Below are 22,951 nucleotides of genomic sequence, written 5' to 3'. Positions count from 1 at the left end.
TTGGTCCCATATTACCAATACCAAACAATCATGGTTGGAATTCCACAGCCTATCTCAGTATTGTTGCTGACCATGTACATCCCTTTATGGCCACAATTCAGGATCTTCTAAAGGCTACTTCCAGCATGATAATGCACCATGTCACAAATCAAAAGTTGTCTAAAACTGGTTTCATGAACATGACAATGAGTTCAGTGGACTTCCGTGGCCTCCCCAGTCACTAGATCTAAATCCAATAGAACACCTTTACGGATATGGTAGAAAGGGAGATTGTCAGCATGAATGTGCAACTGACGAAGAAATTATGTGATGCAATCACTTCAACATGGACCAGAATCTCAAGGGAATGTTTCCAGTATCTTGTGGAATCCATGTCACGAAGATTTCAGGCTGTTCTGAGAGCAAAGGGAAGCCCTATCCAGTACTAGTATGGTGTTCCTAATAAAGTGCTCGTTGAGTGTAAATACCAAGTATTCAAAGTGAATCCACAACCTAACACTGACTTTCGACTCTGCCAAGTCTTAAAGTTATGGGAAACCCGATCTCGAATCATTACTGTCAAACATAAATTTAGATATGCACATTGTAGAGTGCGAAGATGCATCGTGGAAACGTTATGTCACCTGACACAGAGATGACAGAATTTTTAGAATTGTCTTTTAGTACAAAAAAAAAAAAAAAAAAAAAAAAAAGCTGAACTGGAACAGCAAGAAAAGCACAGAAGGGGAAGACAATGACATTTCCAAGAGTTCATGAAAACACTACAAACACAACCAACACCTACAATATACAAGTACAAGATATTGAGGCTTCTATAAATTTGATATTCTTAAACCTGTTGTCTCTCCTCATCATACAGGAGTTCACCTTTAAAACATGTTTAAGAGGCGAATGTTGAAGAGGGGAATCTAGTCAGAGTAATGCGTCTGTATTGACACGCGGCCTGACTGAATAATATGATACAATATGATGATGCCCATAGAGGAACTTGTTTGGACTCACAGCACTGCTGGTCTACCATTATTAATGCAATATTGTTTTTTCTTTAACAAGGTTACGTTAAAACCCTGTTAAGCTAAGATTGTTTTCTTCTCCTACCAAAGCTGTGAAATAAGTGCTATTCACAAAGCAATGGAAGGACACTCTTTATTCAAAAATGATCTCTGGTGAGAAGTGAGGTGGGAAAAAAAAGTGTAGCCATGGGTTCATTATTTCTCCTGCCACTGGCCACCCACATACAACATGTTTACAATTTACTGGTGAAGACCTGGTTTTAAATGGCTTAGTAAACATCTAAGCAATTATTTAAGCTATGCTTAAGTGCTTTAGTATCACATATTCGCTACATAACCTAAACATAGAAGCTCCATCTTTCATCCAGCATTTAAACTAACTCATTTGATATATTGAGAACATGAAAAGTTATAAATCAAAAGCACTCAAAGTGCGCAAGGCTGCACAAATCTCTAAAGTTGATGTGCAGTTATGGAGTATGTGGTTTTTCCATTCAAATAAGTGCAGCAGTTCATAAGAAAATGATTAATATATATATATATATATATATATATATATATATATATATATATATATATATATATATATATATATATATATATATATATATATATATATATATATATATATATATATATATATATATAAAATTCTGTCACAAAATCAAACACTAATTACTTGTGTCTTGATCCATTGCTTAATTTTCAAGTTTAGAAAATATTCTACAAAACTAACAAACCTCCTTAGTGTAAGTAATTACATTTCTGGTGAAAAAAAGAAGTTATCTTAAAGTGCTACTCCACCCAAAATGTCTCAGACTATCCAACCCTGTGTAGTTGGCTGTAAACACTGGTAGTTTCATCATTCACAGTGAGGATGTGGTCATATGTTGTGTTTAACTGGAAATAATATGTTAAAATCTTTTCCAAATTATTTACAATATCCATAAATAATTCTCTAACCATTCCTGCAGCACAATGCTCTTATCCATTGTACAGTCATTCATACTGTATGCTCAGCATGTCCAAAAAAGTTGGTTACTTTTCCCAAAAGAGGGCTTCTGTGTTTCATTATGGATGACACAGACGTAGTGTATTTGGCATTATTTTTACAAAAACAACAGTTTAAAATATACCGAGCATATGAATAGTTTAGAGAAGCCTCTATGGATATATTGGTGCTTGAAAACATGCCATCATTGGAAGGATGAGTGGGAGGGTAAGTGCAGACTTTGGGTGGAGTATCAATTTAAGTTCACCAGTGAGTAACCATTAAATTAAGAGCTTTGCAAAGGTGTTATTTTGTCAACCAACAACTGTAGGTTTAGCTTTTTTCAGACAGTGCACATGCAATTTTGGGAAAAGGTCTCAAGATGCCAGTTTAGATGTTCCATTAGCTTATGCCCTCTCACCACACACATGCATAAACACCCACACCACTAAATATGTTAGACAGAAACCTTTATAGAGGTCAGGCTGTTTTAAGCACTGAGTATTATAGCTGAGTATTACTATTAAAATGTGGTTGGTGTTGTCCTCACCAGATCCTCCCATCACTTGAGAAGCTTTTTAACAAGAACTGGGGGCTCTGACTGACAGTGGGAAACAGGCTACATTGTTAACACTGGTCAAACACTTCACAACCACTGTCTCAGTGCAATATTCGATCAATCATAGCTGTCAGAAGCAACAACTGCCTTCACGGAAATATTGGCATGCAGACAAGGCCATGGCTTGCTGAATATTTGATTTGCTTGATAGCCTTCAGATAGGCAATTCTGTGTTTTTCTTCACACAAGAAAAAAATGAAGGATATGACATCATATTTTCTTTCTATATCCAAATTGACTTATAGTGCTGCTTACAATTTTCACGACTTTCATTTTAAAAAGTAATATATGTTCACCGTCTCCACATTATTAATAAAGTGTTATTGTAATACATTAATAAGTATAAATCAGTCAAGTCTAAATCACTTTCACATCAGTCAATTCAGAAAATGAACTATTTCTTTTTGGTTTGTTGGTGTATGAGTAGCATTAATATATAACTAGATTTCACAATATCCTCATATAAAAAAAGTTTCAAGCTACGAAATATTTATTTAAATATTATATATTTTACAACCGCACCTTGGAAAGAGTGTTGTTAAATGTTCTCTTAAAGCTAAAATAATGTGACTCTTATTTTGGCTATAACTTATCAGAAGTCATCATCTCTGTTATGACTCATTGGACATTTATCCGTCTGTGTGCTGCCTTGCTGAGCAAACAAAATCATTTCAAACTGACTGGTTGTGCATTTCATAAGTCTTGTCATGAAGGCTTTCATTGTCTTGTCTGATATGGCATTTATTGAACTTAGGTCACTGAGCATTTCAGAATGACTTCTTGTATGCATGGATACCCTGGCACTCTCCAGGCAGAGGGGACGTCAAAGTTCAACACCCACAATGTGCCAAGAATGTGTGGCCTGTAAAACCTGCCAGCGAAAAGGTGAGCTGCTAAACCCTGTCCACTGCTGGAGAATGTACCCAAAGCAGAGAAATCTCACTGAGGTATCAAATCATAGACCTAATTATTGTATTGATTTTTGCACATGAACAATTAAGCCCACAACCTCACTCAAACACACCAGACACTGCCATTTGAAATGTGCTTCTCAACAAATTCCTTACACTCCCTCGTGCATTTTAAATCTAGCTGGCCCTAGAGGGAATTAAATCCCTGACTCTGACCACTGATTTACTGACCTCGAAAAGCCAAATGTATACATCAAGACAAGAGTCATACATTTAGGACATTTCGTTCAGGAACTATTTTGGGTCGAGGCTATGATAATGTCCTGTAGGCGTAGTGTACATTCAATTTTGACAATAATTACATTGTAGAGAATAATGATTCCTTTGTTCGGTACAGCCAAGTATCTCCCCTTCACCATCTTCAAACTTGTCCCTTTACAGTCTTATGACTGTCATTATGACAGCGACAGCAGCAGAGCCAAGACTTACATTAAGAAGTTGCTGACATTAGCTACAGAATATGTCTCTGGGGCATTCAACATGCAGTGGATTGATGCAATGTGTCAACGTTGCATGATCTTTGGTGCCCCTTAAGCAATACTCTCGACGTCCATGCCAAGACACAAGTAAAATAAAATGCAAAGCTTTATGCTAAAAGTTACACTAATAACACTAATTCTGAGACCAAATCGTTTATAGATATTAAACAGTTAAAGGTATGTATGTTATTTGCCCTCTGAAACGTGTACATGTTTACATTTCAGCAGTGTCATAAGAGCATCCAGGAGACCGGAGTGTCTTGTTCAGGGATTTTCTCTGAACACCAGGACAACAGTCTCTTTCCCAGCAATATGCGATATTCACTTGTGTTACTCACTACTACATTCATATTCCGCAAACAGTGTACTACACCTTAACAGTGTTGAGGCAGACTCCCATTACTCCGTGCATATTTGAAGTCAACATACAAACATTCAGTGGCCCTGCATGCTATTTAATTATCAGTAACCACCATCTTTCTACATTATCTGCTGCTGTACTGAACTGACTCAGCTGTATATACACACTGCTATTCGCTTTATGGACACTGTCTCATTGCCAATCCAGTGCAATACCTTAATTTATGCCATTTGCTTTCTTTGCTGCTCTCTAAACATCCCCCCAAAACATCTCCATTTAACTCCGACCACTTTCATCCATGTGCAATTTTTATCATACGTGTTTTAAATCTCCGATATTAAACTGTATAGAGTACTTGTTTTAGCTTCTAAATTAGTATATTGAGCATAGTACTTTCAAACACATGCTTCTTATGCACATAAGAGTTTTGGATGTATTATTTTTCTGACATGATATTTAACCGCTTTATTCCTTTGCTTGTCTGCTCTTGTGACACTTTGTTTTCCCCTTCTGAGAACAATAAAGATCATCTTATCCTGCCTCTACAGGCATACACATTACAGCCAGATTATTTATGTTCTGGACTAAGGAGGAGCTGTGCTATAAAAATTCTATGCAAAATATTCAGCCCCTAGTACAGGATGTGCTTTTGGAGATCAATTTACTGGCCTTTAATGTGAAAACCACCTATTTCACTGAAAATGTTAGGTGCACTCATGTTATAGGCGAGGTTACTGAAAAACAGGCAAATGCTGTACTCAAAAAGACTAATAAAATGAGAGCAGGGTATTACATTTTAACTTCCAATACTATGTTCATTGTAGATGGGAAGGCTAGCTCACCAGAATGAATGGCATAACACGGACACTTTAACTTCAAGGCTTACCTTGATAATGCTGCTCCTGCGTGGTAATTCATTTTTGGCATCAAATCCGACAGAGGTGTTGGCGGTTTCCACCCCGGCTTGGCTGCCAGGAGCGACAAGGGATCCTGAGCCGACCATATTTTCTGATATCCCACAGTCTCCATTCAAGACCGACACTTCGCAATGCGCCTTGCCAGCTGCCTCGTTGCTGGGCACGGTCGTATCCCCAAGATTCAATGGAGGAAGGCTGCCGTCCTGCCCAAACTCCGCCATAGGCACTTCGAGCATACACACACACACAAACACACACAAGCTGGCAAGCTGCTGGGTAGCAAAGCCTTATGTTTCAGCTTTACTCCAATTTCCTGACTGGCCTATTGCCTCGTTGTAACATTTGCCCGAAATTCTGCCATATCATCTCCCGCTGCACGTATCTGTCAGGTTCCTACAGACAGGGGGGCTTGCTCCGTGCATTGTGCTCTGTGAAGAGAAACCACTGCGATTAGCATAATTAGGCAACATGACATTACGTTACAGCAGCGGTAACGTTACCAGTTGCAGCTATTTAGCGTCCTACAGCCATGAGAAGAAGGCATGGAGCCGAAGCGTTCAGTGCTCAGATTTCGTGTGCACCGAAAGCGGATGTACAACTTACAATCAGTGAACGCTGTCATTGTTAATGCAGCCTAAGAGGCACACAACCGGCATTTTTTAAAATTTATTTTCGAATACTTCATCAAGTTTTTAGCACATTTCCACCGTTTTCATCCCACAGACCCTTCAACAATGTGGCATTTTTTTTTACAGCAGCACTAACCCACCCTCCTCAGCTTTCCAGTGATCGGTAACGTTAAGTTACTTAAATTTAAAAAAAAAAAAAAAAAAAAGCATGTTAACTTCTCAGTTCATGATTTGTTTAATGTAACGTTTGGGAGCTCTATGTACTTGCCTTTTGAACAGCCGTTTCTCTCCATGGGAAGGACGGTCTTCCTTTTAAGTTGTTGCTGCAGCTGAAGGGACCCAGACTACCGTTCGGTGTCTGGGCTGAGCTAGTTAGCTAGCTGGCTAACCGCACTCGCTCGCTAGCTAGTTAGTTAGTTAGTTTTCAAAAACCAACTCAAAGTCCAGTCACTGCGACCCCTCTCGTTAGCCTGGTTAGCTAACAAAGGGAGGAATTCCCCCCCCCCCACCGCCAGTCACTCGACCGTCAGTGGTTATCCCGTTTAAAGTTTAAAATAAAATAAAAACTTATCCCTCGATTTGCCGTTAGGTGTCCGGCTCGGAAGCGCTTCTTGATAGACCGTCACGCAGAGGAGTCGTTTCTTAGGAACAAACTTGTGTCTGTGTCATGAACGCGCGACAGGCAAAACAGGCTGTATTGTCAATCATACCTAATTATCTTTTCACCGACACCGGGAACCGCCTCCTATTCGCGTTTCTACACAACAATTAGGCCTGCATGCTACACACAGTTCACAGTGTACTGCATACTGAAGGAATTTTATCTGGACCTCACAAATACACGTTTCATATGTCCCAATCCTTTTTGGTCGCTCAAATATGCCATCTGCGTTTTTTTCTTTTCCCCCCCTTCACTGCTTATGTTTTTATTTCTTACCGTGTGTTTTATTTTTATAGGGACAAGTATAGGCTATAGCATACGGACCAAAACCACACAGCGTTCAGTCTAATTTGGTCTGCAGTGCCCTACCCTAGGTGGGAGGTTGTTGACAAGAAGTCAACAAGAAAATACAAAACGGCATAAAACGCAAAAGGTCAACCAGAAATACATAAAAACGTCACAAAAAAATAAAATTCAGCAAGAAAATACATACAAAACACACAAAAGCGAACTAGAAATACATACAAACAACACGAAACTCAGCAAGAAAATACAAAACATCAAAAGCCAACAAGAAAATATATAGGCTACAAAACAGAAAAAAAACAAAAAACTTAACATGGAAATGCATGCAAAACAGCAAAAAGACAAAATTTGACACGATGATACATACAAAACAAAACTCAAGAAGAAAATGCCTGAAAACAAGAAAAAAAAACTAACACACCAAACAAACAACAACAAATAGAAGAGCACAAAACACAAACTGTTTGTTTTTATTTTTTATTTACCTTTATTTTGAGATATCCCTGAACATGTTCCACAAATAGCCTACGCGAAAGATGTTATAAATACTAAAAGACGCCAACAACTCAATCATTTTCACATGTAGTAGGCTTTGTCCAGGAAACTTAAGGTACCCTTGAAGATAAGAGTGCTTGAAAAACATCATTCTGCGATCAGCTTTTATATTTTTCCTCTTCTGTAGTAATGCTATTGCCGCTATTGATGTCAGCTGTATTCAGAGGCTACATATAGCATCCCTCAAGGACAGCAGTTATCTCCCATAAAAGGCTCACATGACAATTTTTTTCTGTTTAGAGTCACATTTTGTGTCAGGTCTTCCTCTTTATGTGGACAGTGCATAGAGACGGTGGACTAATCTCAGTGGTGAAGCAATAGCCCTAACAGCCCCTTGTGCTGTTGCATCAGATTTCTTGTGAAAATAAAGCCTCACTGTATCCTATGTGAACAAACTAAGTCATCACAAATCATCAGTTCTTGGAGATGACCAAGGTCTTTGACATATCAGTCACACATGGTGCAACACCTGTCTTACATGTAGTTGATAAAGGCTTAAATTATAGCTTCCTGCATAGGAGACACCAAGAGTGAGTGATGAGACACACTATTCTACATTATTTGATGCATTTTATTCACAGGCCAATGGTTCGGATGAAGGCAGAGAAACTAAATATTGTGGAATACAGAAGCAGCTCAGGTGAGTTGTGCAACAGAGCCATCTGCTGGTATACAAAGCAGTGCATGCTGCATGTCTTCTGGTTGTGAAAACATCAACCAAAGAGGTTAAATTACCCAATAATTCGAGAAGACAAACAAGAAGATGACTTTCTGTAGCAGATATCCGTGTTTTGTTTAGTTGTTTTGTGGTTCCTGACCAGTTAACCATATTAGATTTATCTTGCGACCCTCACCCTGCGAACCACTGATCTAGGGCTAGCCTGTTTAGTGACACAGTGACATGGCATATTGCTTTTCAATAGTTTAATAGGTCTTAACAGGAAGTAATCCAAGCTGGTGAAGATACGAGTGTTTTGATGATATTTGCCCTGCATGATTTCGTGCATCATTGATGTCTTACATCAGTATGTACGAAGGTAGCTGTAGATGTAGCTGTATGCTCATCGCCTGCAGTATCAAAAAAAAATCTTGGTGGATTTTGTTGTCGTCAAATTGTACGTCCTACCAGCAGGAAGACTAAGCAGTCCAAACGTGTGAAAGTCGAGTGATGTTAAGGGAAAGGTTATGAGTTCTCGAAGTATGTCTCCTTGATCAAGAAATCTCTTATCTTTGATATCACTTATAATAATATTGAAGATGGGGCACGGTGGTGTGGTGTTATGTGTGTGTTTAGGGTCGCAGAAAGACTTGGCCCAGCTCTGGCTGTCACAGAGGAGTTGGCACCAACCTTTCTGTTGGCAACTGTTATGCAAGTCACTGCACTAAAACAGTTTCCCTCTCAATCTGTGTGCCAGAGGATGATTAACACTAAAAATGGCACATTTACCGGGAGACGCTCTGTGTGCTTTGCCTTTGAGAGAGGTGAATCAGGGTTTTTTTTTTTTATTTATTTATTTTTTTGTCTGGCTGCACCTGTTCTGGTTGACAGTGTCGTGGCTGTCAGTGCTTTGTCATCTTTGCTAGAATTTGTGTAAAAATGTTTAGACTCTAGTTTTAACTTACCACTTCATTAGGACTGTACAATTTTAGACAATTGGCTAGCTGTCTGTTGAACTTTATAGCGACAGACATTCACCACTGGCTACTGTTAGCTGCTGCACTAGTCAATAAGCAGTCATTACCACAGCACTGGCAGTCCCAACCGCTCACCCTGGCTAAGTTGCTGGTGTTCAGCTGACAGTCTTGGTGGCAGTGCAACAAGCTATAAAAACAACAGTTAACAAATAATTGCCTATTTAACATGGCAACATTAGCATTCATTGGGAGATTAAGTCCAAAATTAGTCCAATATTGAATTTAGGTCCAATAATGGTCTCCATCAACTCCTGAGAAAAGTAGCTGTCTTTTTAGCTGCTAAATGCTGCACTATGTTCATCTGCTAGTACCTAACTTTATCCCTCTGCCATTTGGTGCTCTGAAGCGAGTGTACAGTGGGTTCATCAGAGCTATCTTCAGCTGCCTGCTGTTGCTGGAGATCAGGTTCAGGGGAGCGGTCACAGTGAACCAAAACAGTAAAGTTAAACCAAAAGAATGAGCTGAAAGACATTAACCAGATAGATCTGGTGATCTGCTGAGGGAAACTGCAGAGTCGGTTGATGATTCTCTGAGGTTTTGTCAGTATGAGCAATTCCTTTCACATTACACATAGTCATTCGGTCCATTTTTAATACAAAAATATTGATTAGTGCAGCTTTAACACTGAACAAGTTGTTGGCCAGTCAAAGCAGGAATTTGTAACATTTACACACTGAAGCAAAGATGAGCATCAGGTGGTTCATCTGGTGATTGAAGTTGATTTATCTTATTGCCTTTGGTGTACATAAAGCAAAAAATATGCAAATATGTTTCTTTATTTTACCTAAGTGATGATGTTAGATCGCCGTGGGACTGACAGTCAGTCGGGTGCAATCTGTCAACCCTGGTCAACATTTGTTAACATCAGAGTATGGTCTCCAAGCAGTGTAAACACACTGTTTTTTTGTTTTTTTCTTCCATACTTCACCACACAAATGGTTATAACAATGACATATATTAAAAAAAAAAATATATATATATATATATATATTGATTCAAGTTTTGATGTAGAAAATCTATCTGAGTGTATATATGTAAAGTGAAACATTTTTTCTTTCAATTTTGATTTGAGTGGCTTTTAAAGTACAGCATGTGTATTTGTACTCGCACTATATATGTAATGAAAATTCATAAGGCTTATGTATAAAATTTACATTTGAAATCCAACATGAAGTGCATGCAACAATGTGGATGTTTTCTCTGGTGAAATGAAGGGTTTTGATTAGAGATAACTTTAAAAAATCAGTTCTAAAGCTTACTTCACAGACAGAGAACCCAAAAAAGATGTGCATAGTGTGAAAAGTTTAAGTCAAAGTACAAAAAGTTTGTAGCCTGGAGGGTTTATCTTTAAGCAATTGGAATGATTTCACTGGTGCATTTGCATGAAGCAGGACACCAGGCGGACACTAGCTTATTCCTGCATCCAGTCGTGTCTTTCAAGGTTGGACAGTTGATGTACTTGTTTATGTAAGGACAAGGGTTGGCTGAAATGAAGAACAAACACAGCGACGAAGAGGTTAGCCCAATCTCTACTGTCTACCTCAGTAGACAATGTTCCTTTTAGTATAACATCCTATTTGCCATACAGAGAATGCACGTTGTGTATTTGTCACAGTATCTGTTACTTACTGCAGAGTTTGTCTTCACAGGCATTGGGACAGGAAGCACATGGGGGTCCAGCCTTATAAGGCGGCCATCCCCTGAAGTTTCCTCTGTTAAATAAATTACAAATATTATTATCTTATTTGACTCTGAAAGGACTTCCGGTTAAATATATAGACAATTTCAAATATTTTTCCTCAAGCCATGTTAAGCTCTCTCAGATTTACATGTCTCTCCTATGTAAAACAAAGTCATGGTATTTAAGCATGTGGAGGGTGAATGAGGGTAACATACGCTCGGTAATAGTGGCAGCCATAGAAATAGATGTTGTTAGGGCACAGTTTCATTCCACATCCAACTCTGTAGGAGCTATTCCACACCACCTGACAGCAAAAACAAAAAAGTTGTGGTTTTCAGTGCCGCTTTAATTTGGAAACTTCTGAACTGAAATTCATTTTGACTTTCCGAACACTCATGACTCATTCATGTTTTGCTCCGTTTTTTAAATATGTCATTCTTCAAACACTTGAGCAATATATTCTGTTGCGTGGGTTAATTTGTGGTGAAAGTGTGAAAATTGATCAAAAATGTTCACTTGTTTTCTGTAAAAGAGATATACTATAAAAACACAATAATGGCTGTTTATGGTGGAACAATTACTGCTTTTTGAAAACTGCAATCTCTCCAAATATTTTAGAAGGATATGAACTGTTCATACTCATCTTGTACAGACAATTCACCAAAAAAACTAATATTTATGACCTAAAAAAATGCACTTCAAAACTAGAACCATCTGTTATGAAATCAAATTAACATTCAGCAGCTACAGAAAGCTACAATGCACTTTTATGAACCAATGGTAGAGCTTAGGGGAAAATACAGCTCCTTAATCTATTGGACTTGCAATAAACCTGTAATAACTAAATTTTTAGCCATTTGGGGGCAACAGAAACAAGTTGTGAACACAACGCTGACATATAATCATCTTGTAAACTGCAGTTGCTTATTTACACATCCAGCAGATACAGAGCAACATTAACTTTTGTTTGGAGCTGTGTTTCTAGCCAGCTGTTGAATGTAAGGTCAATATTCACCAATACAGTTCTCTGTGCGTTCATCACTACAGGCAACCCCTTTGACATACAGGTAGTCATTTGATCTATTGTTATTGTAGCCACTTTAATTTATTTAAAAAAATAACCATCCAGTTTCAAAGCAGAAAAAATCCAGTATGACCTCTTGTTATACCCTCCACTAAAACATACTTGGTATTTTTTGTTGTTGTTGTTTTTTTGTTTGTTTGTTTGTTTGTTTTTTAAAAACCTCCACAATTATCTTTGTCAGCCCATTACTGTTACCCTGACATGAAATGCTAAGTGTTACCTGTGTGTAGTGACCGATAGCTTGGCTGTTGGTGGATCCATTGGGATACTGGTAGTGTGACACCTCACTGTGCCAGGCATTGATGACGTCCGTCCATGAGTAAGGTGAGGATGAATAGAACAGATTCTCACCTAATTCATATCCTGCTCAGTGTTGAGAAAGAAATGGCAGCACTGGTTAATGGATGTCTCCAAATATACAGTTTTGTTTTCATGTGCCAGTATATTACATTATTTACATAAAGCAGTTGTCATTAAAATGCCCATTGATGATAATCTCTCCTAACGACAACATATCCTACTCCATGTAATTTGTTTTTAAAAGAGGGTATTAAGACTGGAGATAAGATAATGTTCGCTGTGAATCTGACCATCAGTCTAAAGGTCAGTCGTTTCAAAGGCAACCGTAGTGTATCTAAGGTAATACTTAAGGTTCTGGCGTATGGTATATGGAGCAAAGTGAAGGGGAAACAAGGGGAGAGGAGGAATAAAGGAAGGATATACCATTAAGCATGCGGGTGCTGGGGGCTCCATGAGCCAGAATACATTTGTCAACCCAGGCCTGAGCACTGACTGCTACCTCCTGACTGTAGTTCTGTAGAGGAAAAAAAAAAAAAGAATAAAGTACAATAACAAATCAAGAGTTTCATTTCAAACCAACACCAATAATGTAGATGAAGATCCATTCTCTTGCAAGATGTTGGTTTTGCAAACTGGATCATCTGTGATTTGAAAGACTGACACCATTTCAAAATATGTTTCATTCCAACCCTTAAAATATAAAAAGGTTTTGACTCAAGTGGCCTTCAGCTTTGAGACCAGCTGGGGTCCTGTCATACAGCCCAAAGCCCAAACTGAATTATAATATAAACATGTGATTTTTCTTTTTACTCTTCTGCGGAAACCTTACTCCTCCAGACATCCAGCTTTTTTGGAAAGGAAATGAAACGTCTCCATTTTCCTATTGATTGATGGATTTTCAACTGTGTACAGTGCATTTGTAGTACTTGATTTCAGTTCCCTACACTGAATACATTAGAAGATGTTGATTTCGTTCAATAAAAAATGACATTTGTCACCTGTAATAACCATAAAAATGACATTTTAGAGTCATTATAGTTATTTCTGAAAGCCCATAGTCAGAATGTATTTCCAAATTTCTAATAGCATTTGTAAATCATTTGTAACATCTGCACAGGCTATGGTTTTAATCTGCTTGAACAATTAAAGGAGGTTAACTGCATTATAACAATTAAGGTTGAGTCAGCTCTTAACCATCAAACTATTCAATACGGATTTTGAAAAGCTGCTCATTATTGTTTTATGATTTTCACGCACCATGTGCAGAACATCTCAACCACTTTATTGTTTTTTTTCCTTCGCACAAACAAGGGAAAATAAATGCTGAATATTATTTGCATATATTATCTTAGCCACTTTTATTGTACAAGAAGAAACAGGACTGACCATTATCAGCATGTCAGAGGCCGACGGCTGAACCGCTCTCCTGAAGGCATTGTGCCGGCCAACGATCTCAGCCTGAACCGCTGTGTTTCCTGGGCAAATGTCTGCATGCACGCACAGACACAGCCAGACATGCACAAAAACATGTGTGTAAACACGAGATTAAAGACATCATAAAGCGCGATGTTTGCTCAAGTGTCTTAATGTCCATGATATGAGTCACAAACTGGTTTGATTTCTCTGAAATTACTCCGACTTAACATAACAAAAGACCATACAGACGGGATTTGTCAAATCCAATAATCTGATTGGGAGACTTGTTGGCAGGATCTCCGAGCCGATGTTTGGTAAATAAAGTTAAAGTAAATTTAAACATGCCTGATGCATTTAACTTTGTGCTTACCTTGCTGTGGACACACCGTGGCATGCAGCAAGGTACATTTGAAAATGATAAGAGATTCAAGTTAGGTTCTCATCAGTGAAACACAGGAGTGAAAATACAAAAGTAGATTTCTTATGTAGAAATATTTGTAATACGATTCAATTATGTTGGATTAAGAGCTGAATTTTGCTCAACTAAAAATACAGAAGCATTATTAGTATTTAAATTAAAAAGACTGACTCATTGTATAGACATGTTATTTCATAATGTTCCATTAGTTATTAATGCTTAAAGTAGGGCTAGGCAATATATGATATTAATGTGCTGTATATCACTGGGAAATTTAAAAAAAATCACAAAATTCAAACACTTCAGTGAAATAATAGCACCTCAAATCTGTAAACTGAAAACATACTTTCCAGCCTAAGAGAAATACTGAAAACACAAAAAATGTATTGGGTTACAACTTCCTGAAGTATTCAAAACCGTCTGACCCCTCTACTCACCACAACAGAGGTGGACTGCACTTGATGCAGTGTCAAGATGCAAATCAGGAATGCAAACATTTTCTAAACAAAAAGCAAAAACACCTACAGTATAATGAAAACAAGGCAAAATGAAGACTTTATAATATTTTTATGTACAATATGATTTTTTGACATATCATTTTATTAGTAGAATCAAGGTCAATTGATACACAAATAGCATTCTTATTTGTATCTCTATTGATTTTTCCATTTGAAATGTTATGTCCAACAAATTATTAAAAAATAAGAAAGACAGAAAAAAAGCAATTAATCAAAAATAAAGGTTACATAATGAACATGCTGCTGTTGAAGGGACTGGAAACCCCTGAACCGGGAGACATACCTGCACCTGGGTCCTCAGGAGGTGGAGGTGAGTTGGCACTTTCCTCTCCTTCCTTTTATAGACCCACTGTAGACAAAGATACAGCACATTCCCCCTCCGGCTGTTAATGATGTAGCCCTAACCAGGGCTTTGCACAGTGGTGACAAAAACAAGTCTACCACGTAGCACTGAAGAGGCTTTTTCTTGAAGAGTGCAACTGACAGGGAGTAAACAAGGAATTGGTAAGCTGCAGGGTTTAGTGACTAGCTGATGTATTGGCTCAAGTTTACACATCATAAAAAGGAAAGCCACCTGAGGTCAGGGTAAATAAAAGAAAATGAACACTGGTGGATTTCAAGATAGAACTGTATGGTCCTGTATGTAAATGGATGAAAGTCATGGAGCTCATGTAGGCTGATGATGGACCCATAGCTTGCTTTGGCACAAAAAGCAGCACATTAGAAAGGTGTTTCTGATCAATGTGTAAGGAGTAAGGGCTGGAAATGTTTGTTTTTTTTGTCCAATTTTTCTATTTATGAAGCTTATAATTGCGAGCAACCATTGTAGTATGCTGTGATTGTGACTGTTGCCTGTTTGCTTAAATAAAACAAACAAAGAAATATGCAGAAAGATTGTCTTTGAAATAGCAGTACCAGCTTCGAGGTGAAATATGAGATAACATATCTTAAATGTTATATAATCAAAAAAATAAATGTTGGACTTATTGCTAACTTTGGGAAGGTTATTTCAATAATGTAACTTATTAAACAAAATTGAGTCCACTCAATGAAAACCAGATTTGAGGCTGGAGCTAGAGCTACTTTGACTTATAACAAGCACTCAAACATTTTGGGTCTGCTATTCACAAGAGGCATCTGCTGATGTCAAGCATGCAAAAGAGAGATCTCAGGAGACCTACATTCAAGAATTGTTGATGTGCATCAAACTGGAAAGGATAACAAACTAATCTCAAAGAGTTTAGATATTCATCAGTCCACACTTAGACAAACTCTATAAATGGAGATGATTTTGTTTTGTGGCCACTCTCCCTAGAAGGGGACACCCAGCTAGGATGACCCCAAAGATATAACACAGAATGAACAATGAGGTAAAAAAGGAGCCAAGAGCAACAGCTAAAGGCTTAAAGGAATCATTGGAGCTGGTTAACATCTCTGTTTATGAGTCTACCATACACAAATCACTTTGCACGGTTGCTTTGAGCATGGTGTCCATGGCAGGACATCATGGAGGAAGCCACTGCTCTCCAAAAAAATCTCACAATGTGCCTGGTGTTTGCCAAAGAGCACTTCTTTGGCACTACACAACACTACGGTGAAAATGTTTTGTGGACTGATGAAACTAAGGTTGAATTGTCTGGGAAGAACACGCAGAACTACGTATGGGGTAAAAAGGGCGCCGCATACCAACATGAAAACATCATCCTAACAGTGAAGTACAGTGGAGGGAGCATCATGATTTTGGGCCGCTTTGCTGCCTCTGGGCCTGGGCAGCTTGCCATCATCGAGGGGAAAATAAATTCCCAGGTTTATCGAAGTATCTTATGGGATAATGTCAGGGTGGCTGGCCTGCCAGCTGAAGCTCAGTTGAAGTTGGGTGATGCAGCAGGATAATATCCCTAAACATGGAAGCAAATCTATCACAGAATGACTTCAAACAAAGAAAAGCCACCTTTTGGAGTGACCCAGACAGAGTCCAGACCTCAACCTGATATAAATGCTGTGGAATAACCTCAAGAGAGCCGTTCACAACAGACATCCTGAGAATATGGCTGAGCTGAAGCAGTTCTGTAGGAGCAATGGTCAAACATTTCACTTGAATGTTGTGCAGGTCTGATCCACAGCTACAGAAAGAGCTTGTTTGATGTTATTGCTGCCAAAGGCGGTTCGACCAGTTATTAAATCCAAGGGTTCAAATGCTTTTTCCTCCAGCACTGGAAATGTTTAATGGGTGTGTTCAGTAAAGACACAAGGATTGATAGTTAGTGTGTTATTAGCTGAAGCACATTGTCTGTGTCTACACTTGTGACTTTGATGTTGATCAGATCACATTTCATGAACAATTGACAGAGAAAACTAGGTAATTCCAAAGGGTTCCCATACTTTTTCTTCCCACAATAAATATGTGAGTATTTTATACCCATTTTTTTCCCATTACCCTACCTGTAATATTTAATTTGTTTTATTTGGACATTTTAAATAAAGTGGGGTACATGCAGTACTATTATCTATTTTAAATTTAGTTTTTCAACCATTTTCAAGAAGTAAGAGGACAATTGTGCAGTTTTTTTCTATAGATTAACTGTGTGAAGTAAAGAAACGACTTGGATTGCTGACACTGTGAGAAGCTATGTGTGTACAAAGCAAATATTTATCCTCAAGCAACCTTGCATGTTCTGAATACAGCATATTCCTCTCTGTTGATTCTTGATTACGTGTCTCAATGCACAATAAACATTATGCTGCTATCGCCTCTTTGCTTAATGCATTATTGTGTTATTTGCTATTGAGTACAATGGGTAGTTGGAGTCAAACAGTCACACTGGTCAAAGACAAGTTCTACTTGAGTTTGCCTCATGGAGTATGCTTAGTCTTGTTTTCTCATAATTTTCTTTCTTATGTACTATGTATAGATTCTTTGAATAAACATTTTTTTGATTCTATAATATCCCAAAAATTATGATTTTTTTTTTACACCTCCTGTAATGGCCCTTGTGATGAAGAACATTTTCTCATTACTGCTACAACAGAAAAACAATTAACTGTAAAATTTTCCCTCCGTGAATTTTTTGACTTGATCCCGGGTTTATTTTTCTATTTAAAGGAAAAGTTCTGTCCCAGTTACGATTTAACCAGAGAGAAAAAACAACCCTGGCAATGGCTCTAACCATTCTCATCAGGGACTTCACCAAAATCAATAGAATTCATCTTCTGGGCACCAGGAATTTCTGTCCAACATTTTCTGCCAATCCATCTGGTTGATATAGAGATATTTCAATGCATACATGGTGGTGGTGCTAGAGAGGGACACCATAAACTCCTGTACAAAAGTGAATGGCAATCCATCCATTTGCTGCTGAGATATTGCAGTCTGGACCAAAGTCCAACTGGTGTGAGACCAACCAACAGACAGATTGACATTGCCATCTCAAGAGCTATGCCTCTGGCGCGGCTAAATATTAAGATATCAAGTTTGGCGCAAGTCCAGAAGGTGGCGTAACATTAAATTGAGAGATATCTGATAAAGCTACAATGTGTGTGAACCCAGCTCCATAAGCCGCAAACTAGCAGTACAATACGAAATGCGACCCACAGTCAGTTTGTTCGACCCCTCTCAATGGTAATAGATGTTCTATGTGATGAAGGAAAGTATGGGTGTAGTGCTTTGTGTTGCTCTGTACTCACGGCATTGTGTTCATTCAGATATGCTTCTCTTGGAACAAAAACTCTTCCCATGAAGTAAGAATGAAGGCAAACCATTTAAAGTAATAGTAGCCATTACCGAATAGAATGCCAGACAGCCCTGAGTGCAGCTACAGGCGGACACCCCGGGCAGAAAACTGACAACCTAATGTGGCGTGGCTCTGCGAAAATTATGTGAGAAAGGTTGAAGTCTTTTGTTGAAAACCTTTTCTTGTTCGACCCTCTTGCTGAATTCAGGTACCTTATCTTAGGCAAAAAGAAGAATACCACTGAATGCATGCGCACCGCTCAAGAGTCTGGACACAGCCGACAGATTCTGTTTGTGAATAATAAAAGGAGGTATGTTCATAAATTAACACTAAAATTGTAAAGTAGCTTTTGTAGCTTCATGCTTTCGTCACGTGTAAACAAACACTGTGTTTTACAAACCAACTTTAAGACGTTTGACAACACAGGGACAGAAGAAACGAATGAATCTCACTGTTGCTTCCTTGTGGCTCATTACTGAAATCTTGTTAAGTGATCTCCTGTGCTTTTGCTAATGCGCTGAGGCTGGTCTTTAGTATTTTTGTACAGAATGCTAATCTTGCCTGCGCTTTGTCCAAAACCACTTTCCCCAATAATTTAGTACATAATTTACTCCATAGTGAGTAGGAAATACAGATTTCAGTCACGCACGTCTGAATCCGTCGTTTTGCGTCATTACTGTCAGTATCACATTGCGTGTGCATCGTGAAAGAAAACCCGTCAAGCAAAGAGCAGTTTACATACTATAAACATTTGTCACTGCATCATGGGAATTTCTCTTAGGATGTTATAGTGCATAGTTTTTAAACTGACAACAATTTTCACACCCAAATAAAATGGAGGACAGTAAATGTACTATACAGCACTAGGTAAGGGAGTGGGGAGTTATTTAAGACACACAGCCTTTCTCCCCGTTTCATCTCTGTTTTGTATATGGTGCGATTCACCACTTAATCAAAAATTCAAAGAAAAGAAAATCACATTTTATCTGAAGGAGGTTTTATGAGATGATTTTACATATTCTCTGGGAAATAGACCCATAAAATACAAGTCGGAATTTATTCATGTAATTTTATTCAACAGGAACACACAGATACACACACACAAAAAATAAAAGTCCTTCTTTGGGAAGAAAAAGTATGGGAACCCTTTGGAATTACTTAGTTTCATCTGTCAATTGTTCATGGAATGTGATCTGATCTTCATCTAAGTCACAACACAGACAATGTGCTTCAGGTAATAACAGACAAACAATTATAACCTTTTGTCTTTACTGAACACACCCATTAAACATTTCCAGTACTGGTGTAAAAAGCAAGTGAACCCTTGGATTTAAAAACTGGTCGAACCGCCTTTGGCAGCAATAACATCAAACAAGCTCTTTCTGTAGCTGTGGATCAGACCTGCACAACATTCAAGTGAAATGTTTGACCATTGCTCCTACAGAACTGCTTCAGCTCAGCCATATTCTCAGGATGTCTGTTGTGAACGGCTCTCTTGAGGTTATTCCACAGCATTTATATCAGGTTGAGGTCTGGACTCTGTCTGGGTCACTCCAAAAGGTGGCTTTTCTTTGTTTGAAGTCATTCTGTGATAGATTTGCTTCCATGTTTAGGGATATTATCCTGCTGCATCACCCAACTTCAACTGAGCTTCAGCTGGCGGGCCAGCCACTCTGACATTATCCCATAAGATACTTCGATAAACCTGGGAATTTATTTTCCCCTCGATGATGGCAAGCTGCCCAGGCCCAGAGGCAGCAAAGCGGCCCAAAATCATGATGCTCCCTCCACTGTACTTCACTGTTAGGATGATGTTTTCATGTTGGTATGCGGCGCCCTTTTTACCCCATACGTAGTTCTGCGTGTTCTTCCCAGACAATTCAACTTTAGTTTCATCAGTCCATAAAACATTTTCACCGTAGTGTTGTGTAGTTCCAAAGTGCTCTTTGGCAAACAACAGGCACATTGCGAGATTTTTTTGGAGAGCAGTGGCTTCCTCCTTGATGTCCTGCCATGGACACCAAGCTCAAAGCAACCGTGCACAGTGATTTGTGTATGGTAGACTCATAAACAGAGATGTTAACCTTTTCCGATGATTCCTTTAAGCCTTTAGCTGTTGCTCTGGGCTGTTTTTTTACATCATTGAGCACTCTGTGTTATGTCTCTGGGGTCATCTTATCTTCTCATCTTACAAAACTAAATCGTCTCCATTTATAGAGTTTGTCTAACTGTGGACTGATGAATATCTCAATTCTTTGAGATTAGTTTGTTATCCTTTCCAGCCTGATGCAAATCAACAATTCCCGATTGTCTTGCGAGATCTCTTTTTTGTGAGGCATGGTTCACATCAGCAGATGCCTCCTGTGCCTCTCAAAGTGTTTGAGTGCTTGTTATAAGTCAAAGTAGCTCTAGCTCCAGCCTCAAATCTGGTTTTCATTGAGCGGACTCCAGTTTTACCTACTCCTGACTCCAATTAGCTTTTCTTGATGTCATTAGCCGAGGGGTTCACATACTTTTTTGAACCTAAACTGTGAATGTTTGAATGATATGATGTATATCAATATGGATAAGAACAATACAATGATTTGTGCGTTACTAGTTAAAATAGATTGTGTTTGTTCGAAATTGTAACTTAAAGGAAGATCTGATCACATTTTAAGACAAATTTATACACAAATGCAGGTAATTCCAAAGGGTTCTCTTACTTTTTCATGCCACTGTACGTTAGATCACTCCGGCACTATAAAAGGAAGGCAGCAATGAAAGATGTTTATATTCTTTTCCATTTGACATTTGAGAGGCACCGTTCACTTTCCACTGGGGGGCACTGTCACATCTCTAGTCACAGGGCTGAGCTGTGGAGGCAGCTGGAGTCCAATGACTAAACACAACTGTGCCCTTTGTATGAAACCCACAATAGACCCAGTGATTGAACAATGTTATTATTCTACAGCAGAATGAGGAGACTCATTTAGGTTCCCTCAGTGATGTCGTTCGTTCGACTCACTCTCTTCGTCCCATCAGCCGTCTGTCTGAGTCCTCAGCCACTCATGTAAGACTGATGCTTCCACAAACACCAGCTTGCACAAACACTATGCTTGGCCGCACATCTTTATAACTCATCTCACATTATTTGTCCCATTTCAGTTGTTCTCTAGTGAGAAAATATCTGCATTCAGATCCACGCCCTTTGTGGGTGTTTAGCAGAAAGGTCAAGTTACAAGTCATTAAACACAACTAATTTGCAACTAAACAATAAACCCATTGAGGTGAAGATTTTTAGATGACATCATGTAAATGTCATCTTGCCCAATATGTGTGTTTTTTACTTTTTGGCTTGTTTTTTTAGCTATTACCCAAAGCTAAAGCATGTTGGCAATTACACTGTGGGTGATCATTAGTGTCATTCAAGCCCCAGCGCCAGCCAGGGCAGCTTCAGCATTTTGGCATCTGTTTGATTTCATTCCGTTTAAAGGGCTTGAAACCAGTCAAGAATTCACCCAACGCTAAAAATTTCACTTTCTTTTGTTCTTTAATTCCAACCTCAGGTCTCTCCATGGGTGTCTTAAAGATATGATTTGCCAGATTGACTATTTTCCTTTCAAGCAGTGAACCTTTTTCATGTGAAGGTGGTGTAATGCAGAAAAACATCCTTCCAAAATCGGACGTATTTTGCCCAGATCTAGATATGCTTTGGCAGTTTGCATTCGTGCTTTTAGGAATGGGGATTAAATTCTGATGGGGCTCCTGATGTGACAGCAAACAGAGGCAGGAAATCTCCATCTATTAAAGAGACATATCATTAATTTGCAGCCTGGAGTTAGATTTTCGTTGCAATGTCTGAGCGACACAATGAGGACTCTCCTTGAAAAGGCAGCTACAACTGTGGCAAATGAGCGGGTGAATCCCCTATTAGGCAAAAAATGACTTTGAGAAGAGCCCAATGTCATGATCACATTGTGTAGGACTAGTATGTCTAATCACAGTGTGAGGAGCTCTTCAACAATAATTATGGCAGCTCATCAAAAAGCTGTTATTCAGCTGGGTTTTTCTGAGCTTGTCAGTGAATATATTTCTGACAAACTTCATTTTTATTTGCATTTCATTATTTGATTAATTTCACACTTTGCAGATATTTACCTCATTCAAAGAGGATATGCTGTCAGAGTTCTTTAAAGGATTTCCTAACATCATTATACATGGCTTTTTTTTTTTTTTTTTAACATTTTCACAATTCTCTGTAACTTTTAGATAACTGCTTGCTTGTTTGCTTTTAAATGAAAGAAACTGTCATTATTGTCTATGTATTAATGAGTTTACAGTCATACTAGCAGCTGTAAGGATATATAGGAACATGTTCACACTGACATGCGGATGTTTAGCATGTATGATGCTTAAGATGTTCTCCATCTTAGTTTAGCCTGTTAGTATGCTTACATTTGCTGAACACAACACAGCTAAGGCTGATGGGAATGTGATTAGTTTTGAAAGTATTTGGTCAAAATATTGGAAAAATAAAAAAACTGGCCAGATGGTAGCACTAGATGAAAAGTCAGGGATCACCACAGACATTAGGATTCATGTGTGAGCGATTATGAAAAACAGT

General features: G+C 38.5%; 2 protein-coding genes across 4 annotated transcripts in view; both read right to left on the bottom strand.

Moving 5' to 3' along the window:
• The window catches only part of LOC120783708 (inactive phospholipase C-like protein 2), a 43,591-nt gene extending 37,814 nt beyond the window's left edge, over positions 1-5,777 (bottom strand). For both annotated transcript variants that reach the window (XM_040116858.1, XM_040116857.1), the window contains exon 1: positions 5,321-5,777. In XM_040116858.1, coding sequence (XP_039972792.1) covers positions 5,321-5,587 — 267 coding nt within the window. In that variant the 5' untranslated portion in view covers positions 5,588-5,777. The remainder of the gene's footprint in view (positions 1-5,320) is intronic.
• A 1,671-nt stretch (positions 5,778-7,448) lies between these two features.
• LOC120783657 (cysteine-rich venom protein) lies at positions 7,449-15,085 on the bottom strand. 2 transcript variants are annotated; one of them, XM_040116778.1, is made up of 9 exons: positions 14,898-15,085; positions 14,534-14,617; positions 14,049-14,052; positions 13,649-13,749; positions 12,686-12,776; positions 12,183-12,325; positions 11,094-11,182; positions 10,827-10,909; positions 7,449-10,681 (listed from the first exon to the last, which is right to left on the bottom strand). In XM_040116778.1, exons 2-9 carry the CDS (start codon positions 14,591-14,593, stop codon positions 10,545-10,547), a joined length of 708 nt encoding a protein of 235 aa, XP_039972712.1. In that variant the 5' UTR covers positions 14,594-14,617; positions 14,898-15,085; the 3' UTR covers positions 7,449-10,544. The 2 variants fall into 2 exon arrangements, with proteins under 2 accessions (XP_039972712.1, XP_039972713.1); XM_040116779.1 differs by having other exon boundaries at positions 14,534-14,596; positions 14,898-15,012.
• Between the last annotated feature and the right edge of the window lie 7,866 nt (positions 15,086-22,951).

Source organism: Xiphias gladius, chromosome 22 (genome assembly GCF_016859285.1).
Source record: "Xiphias gladius isolate SHS-SW01 ecotype Sanya breed wild chromosome 22, ASM1685928v1, whole genome shotgun sequence".
Classification (NCBI taxonomy): Eukaryota; Metazoa; Chordata; class Actinopteri; order Istiophoriformes; family Xiphiidae; genus Xiphias; species Xiphias gladius.
Note: the sequence above shows the minus strand (reverse complement) of the source record. Positions and strands in the feature narration are given on the sequence as shown.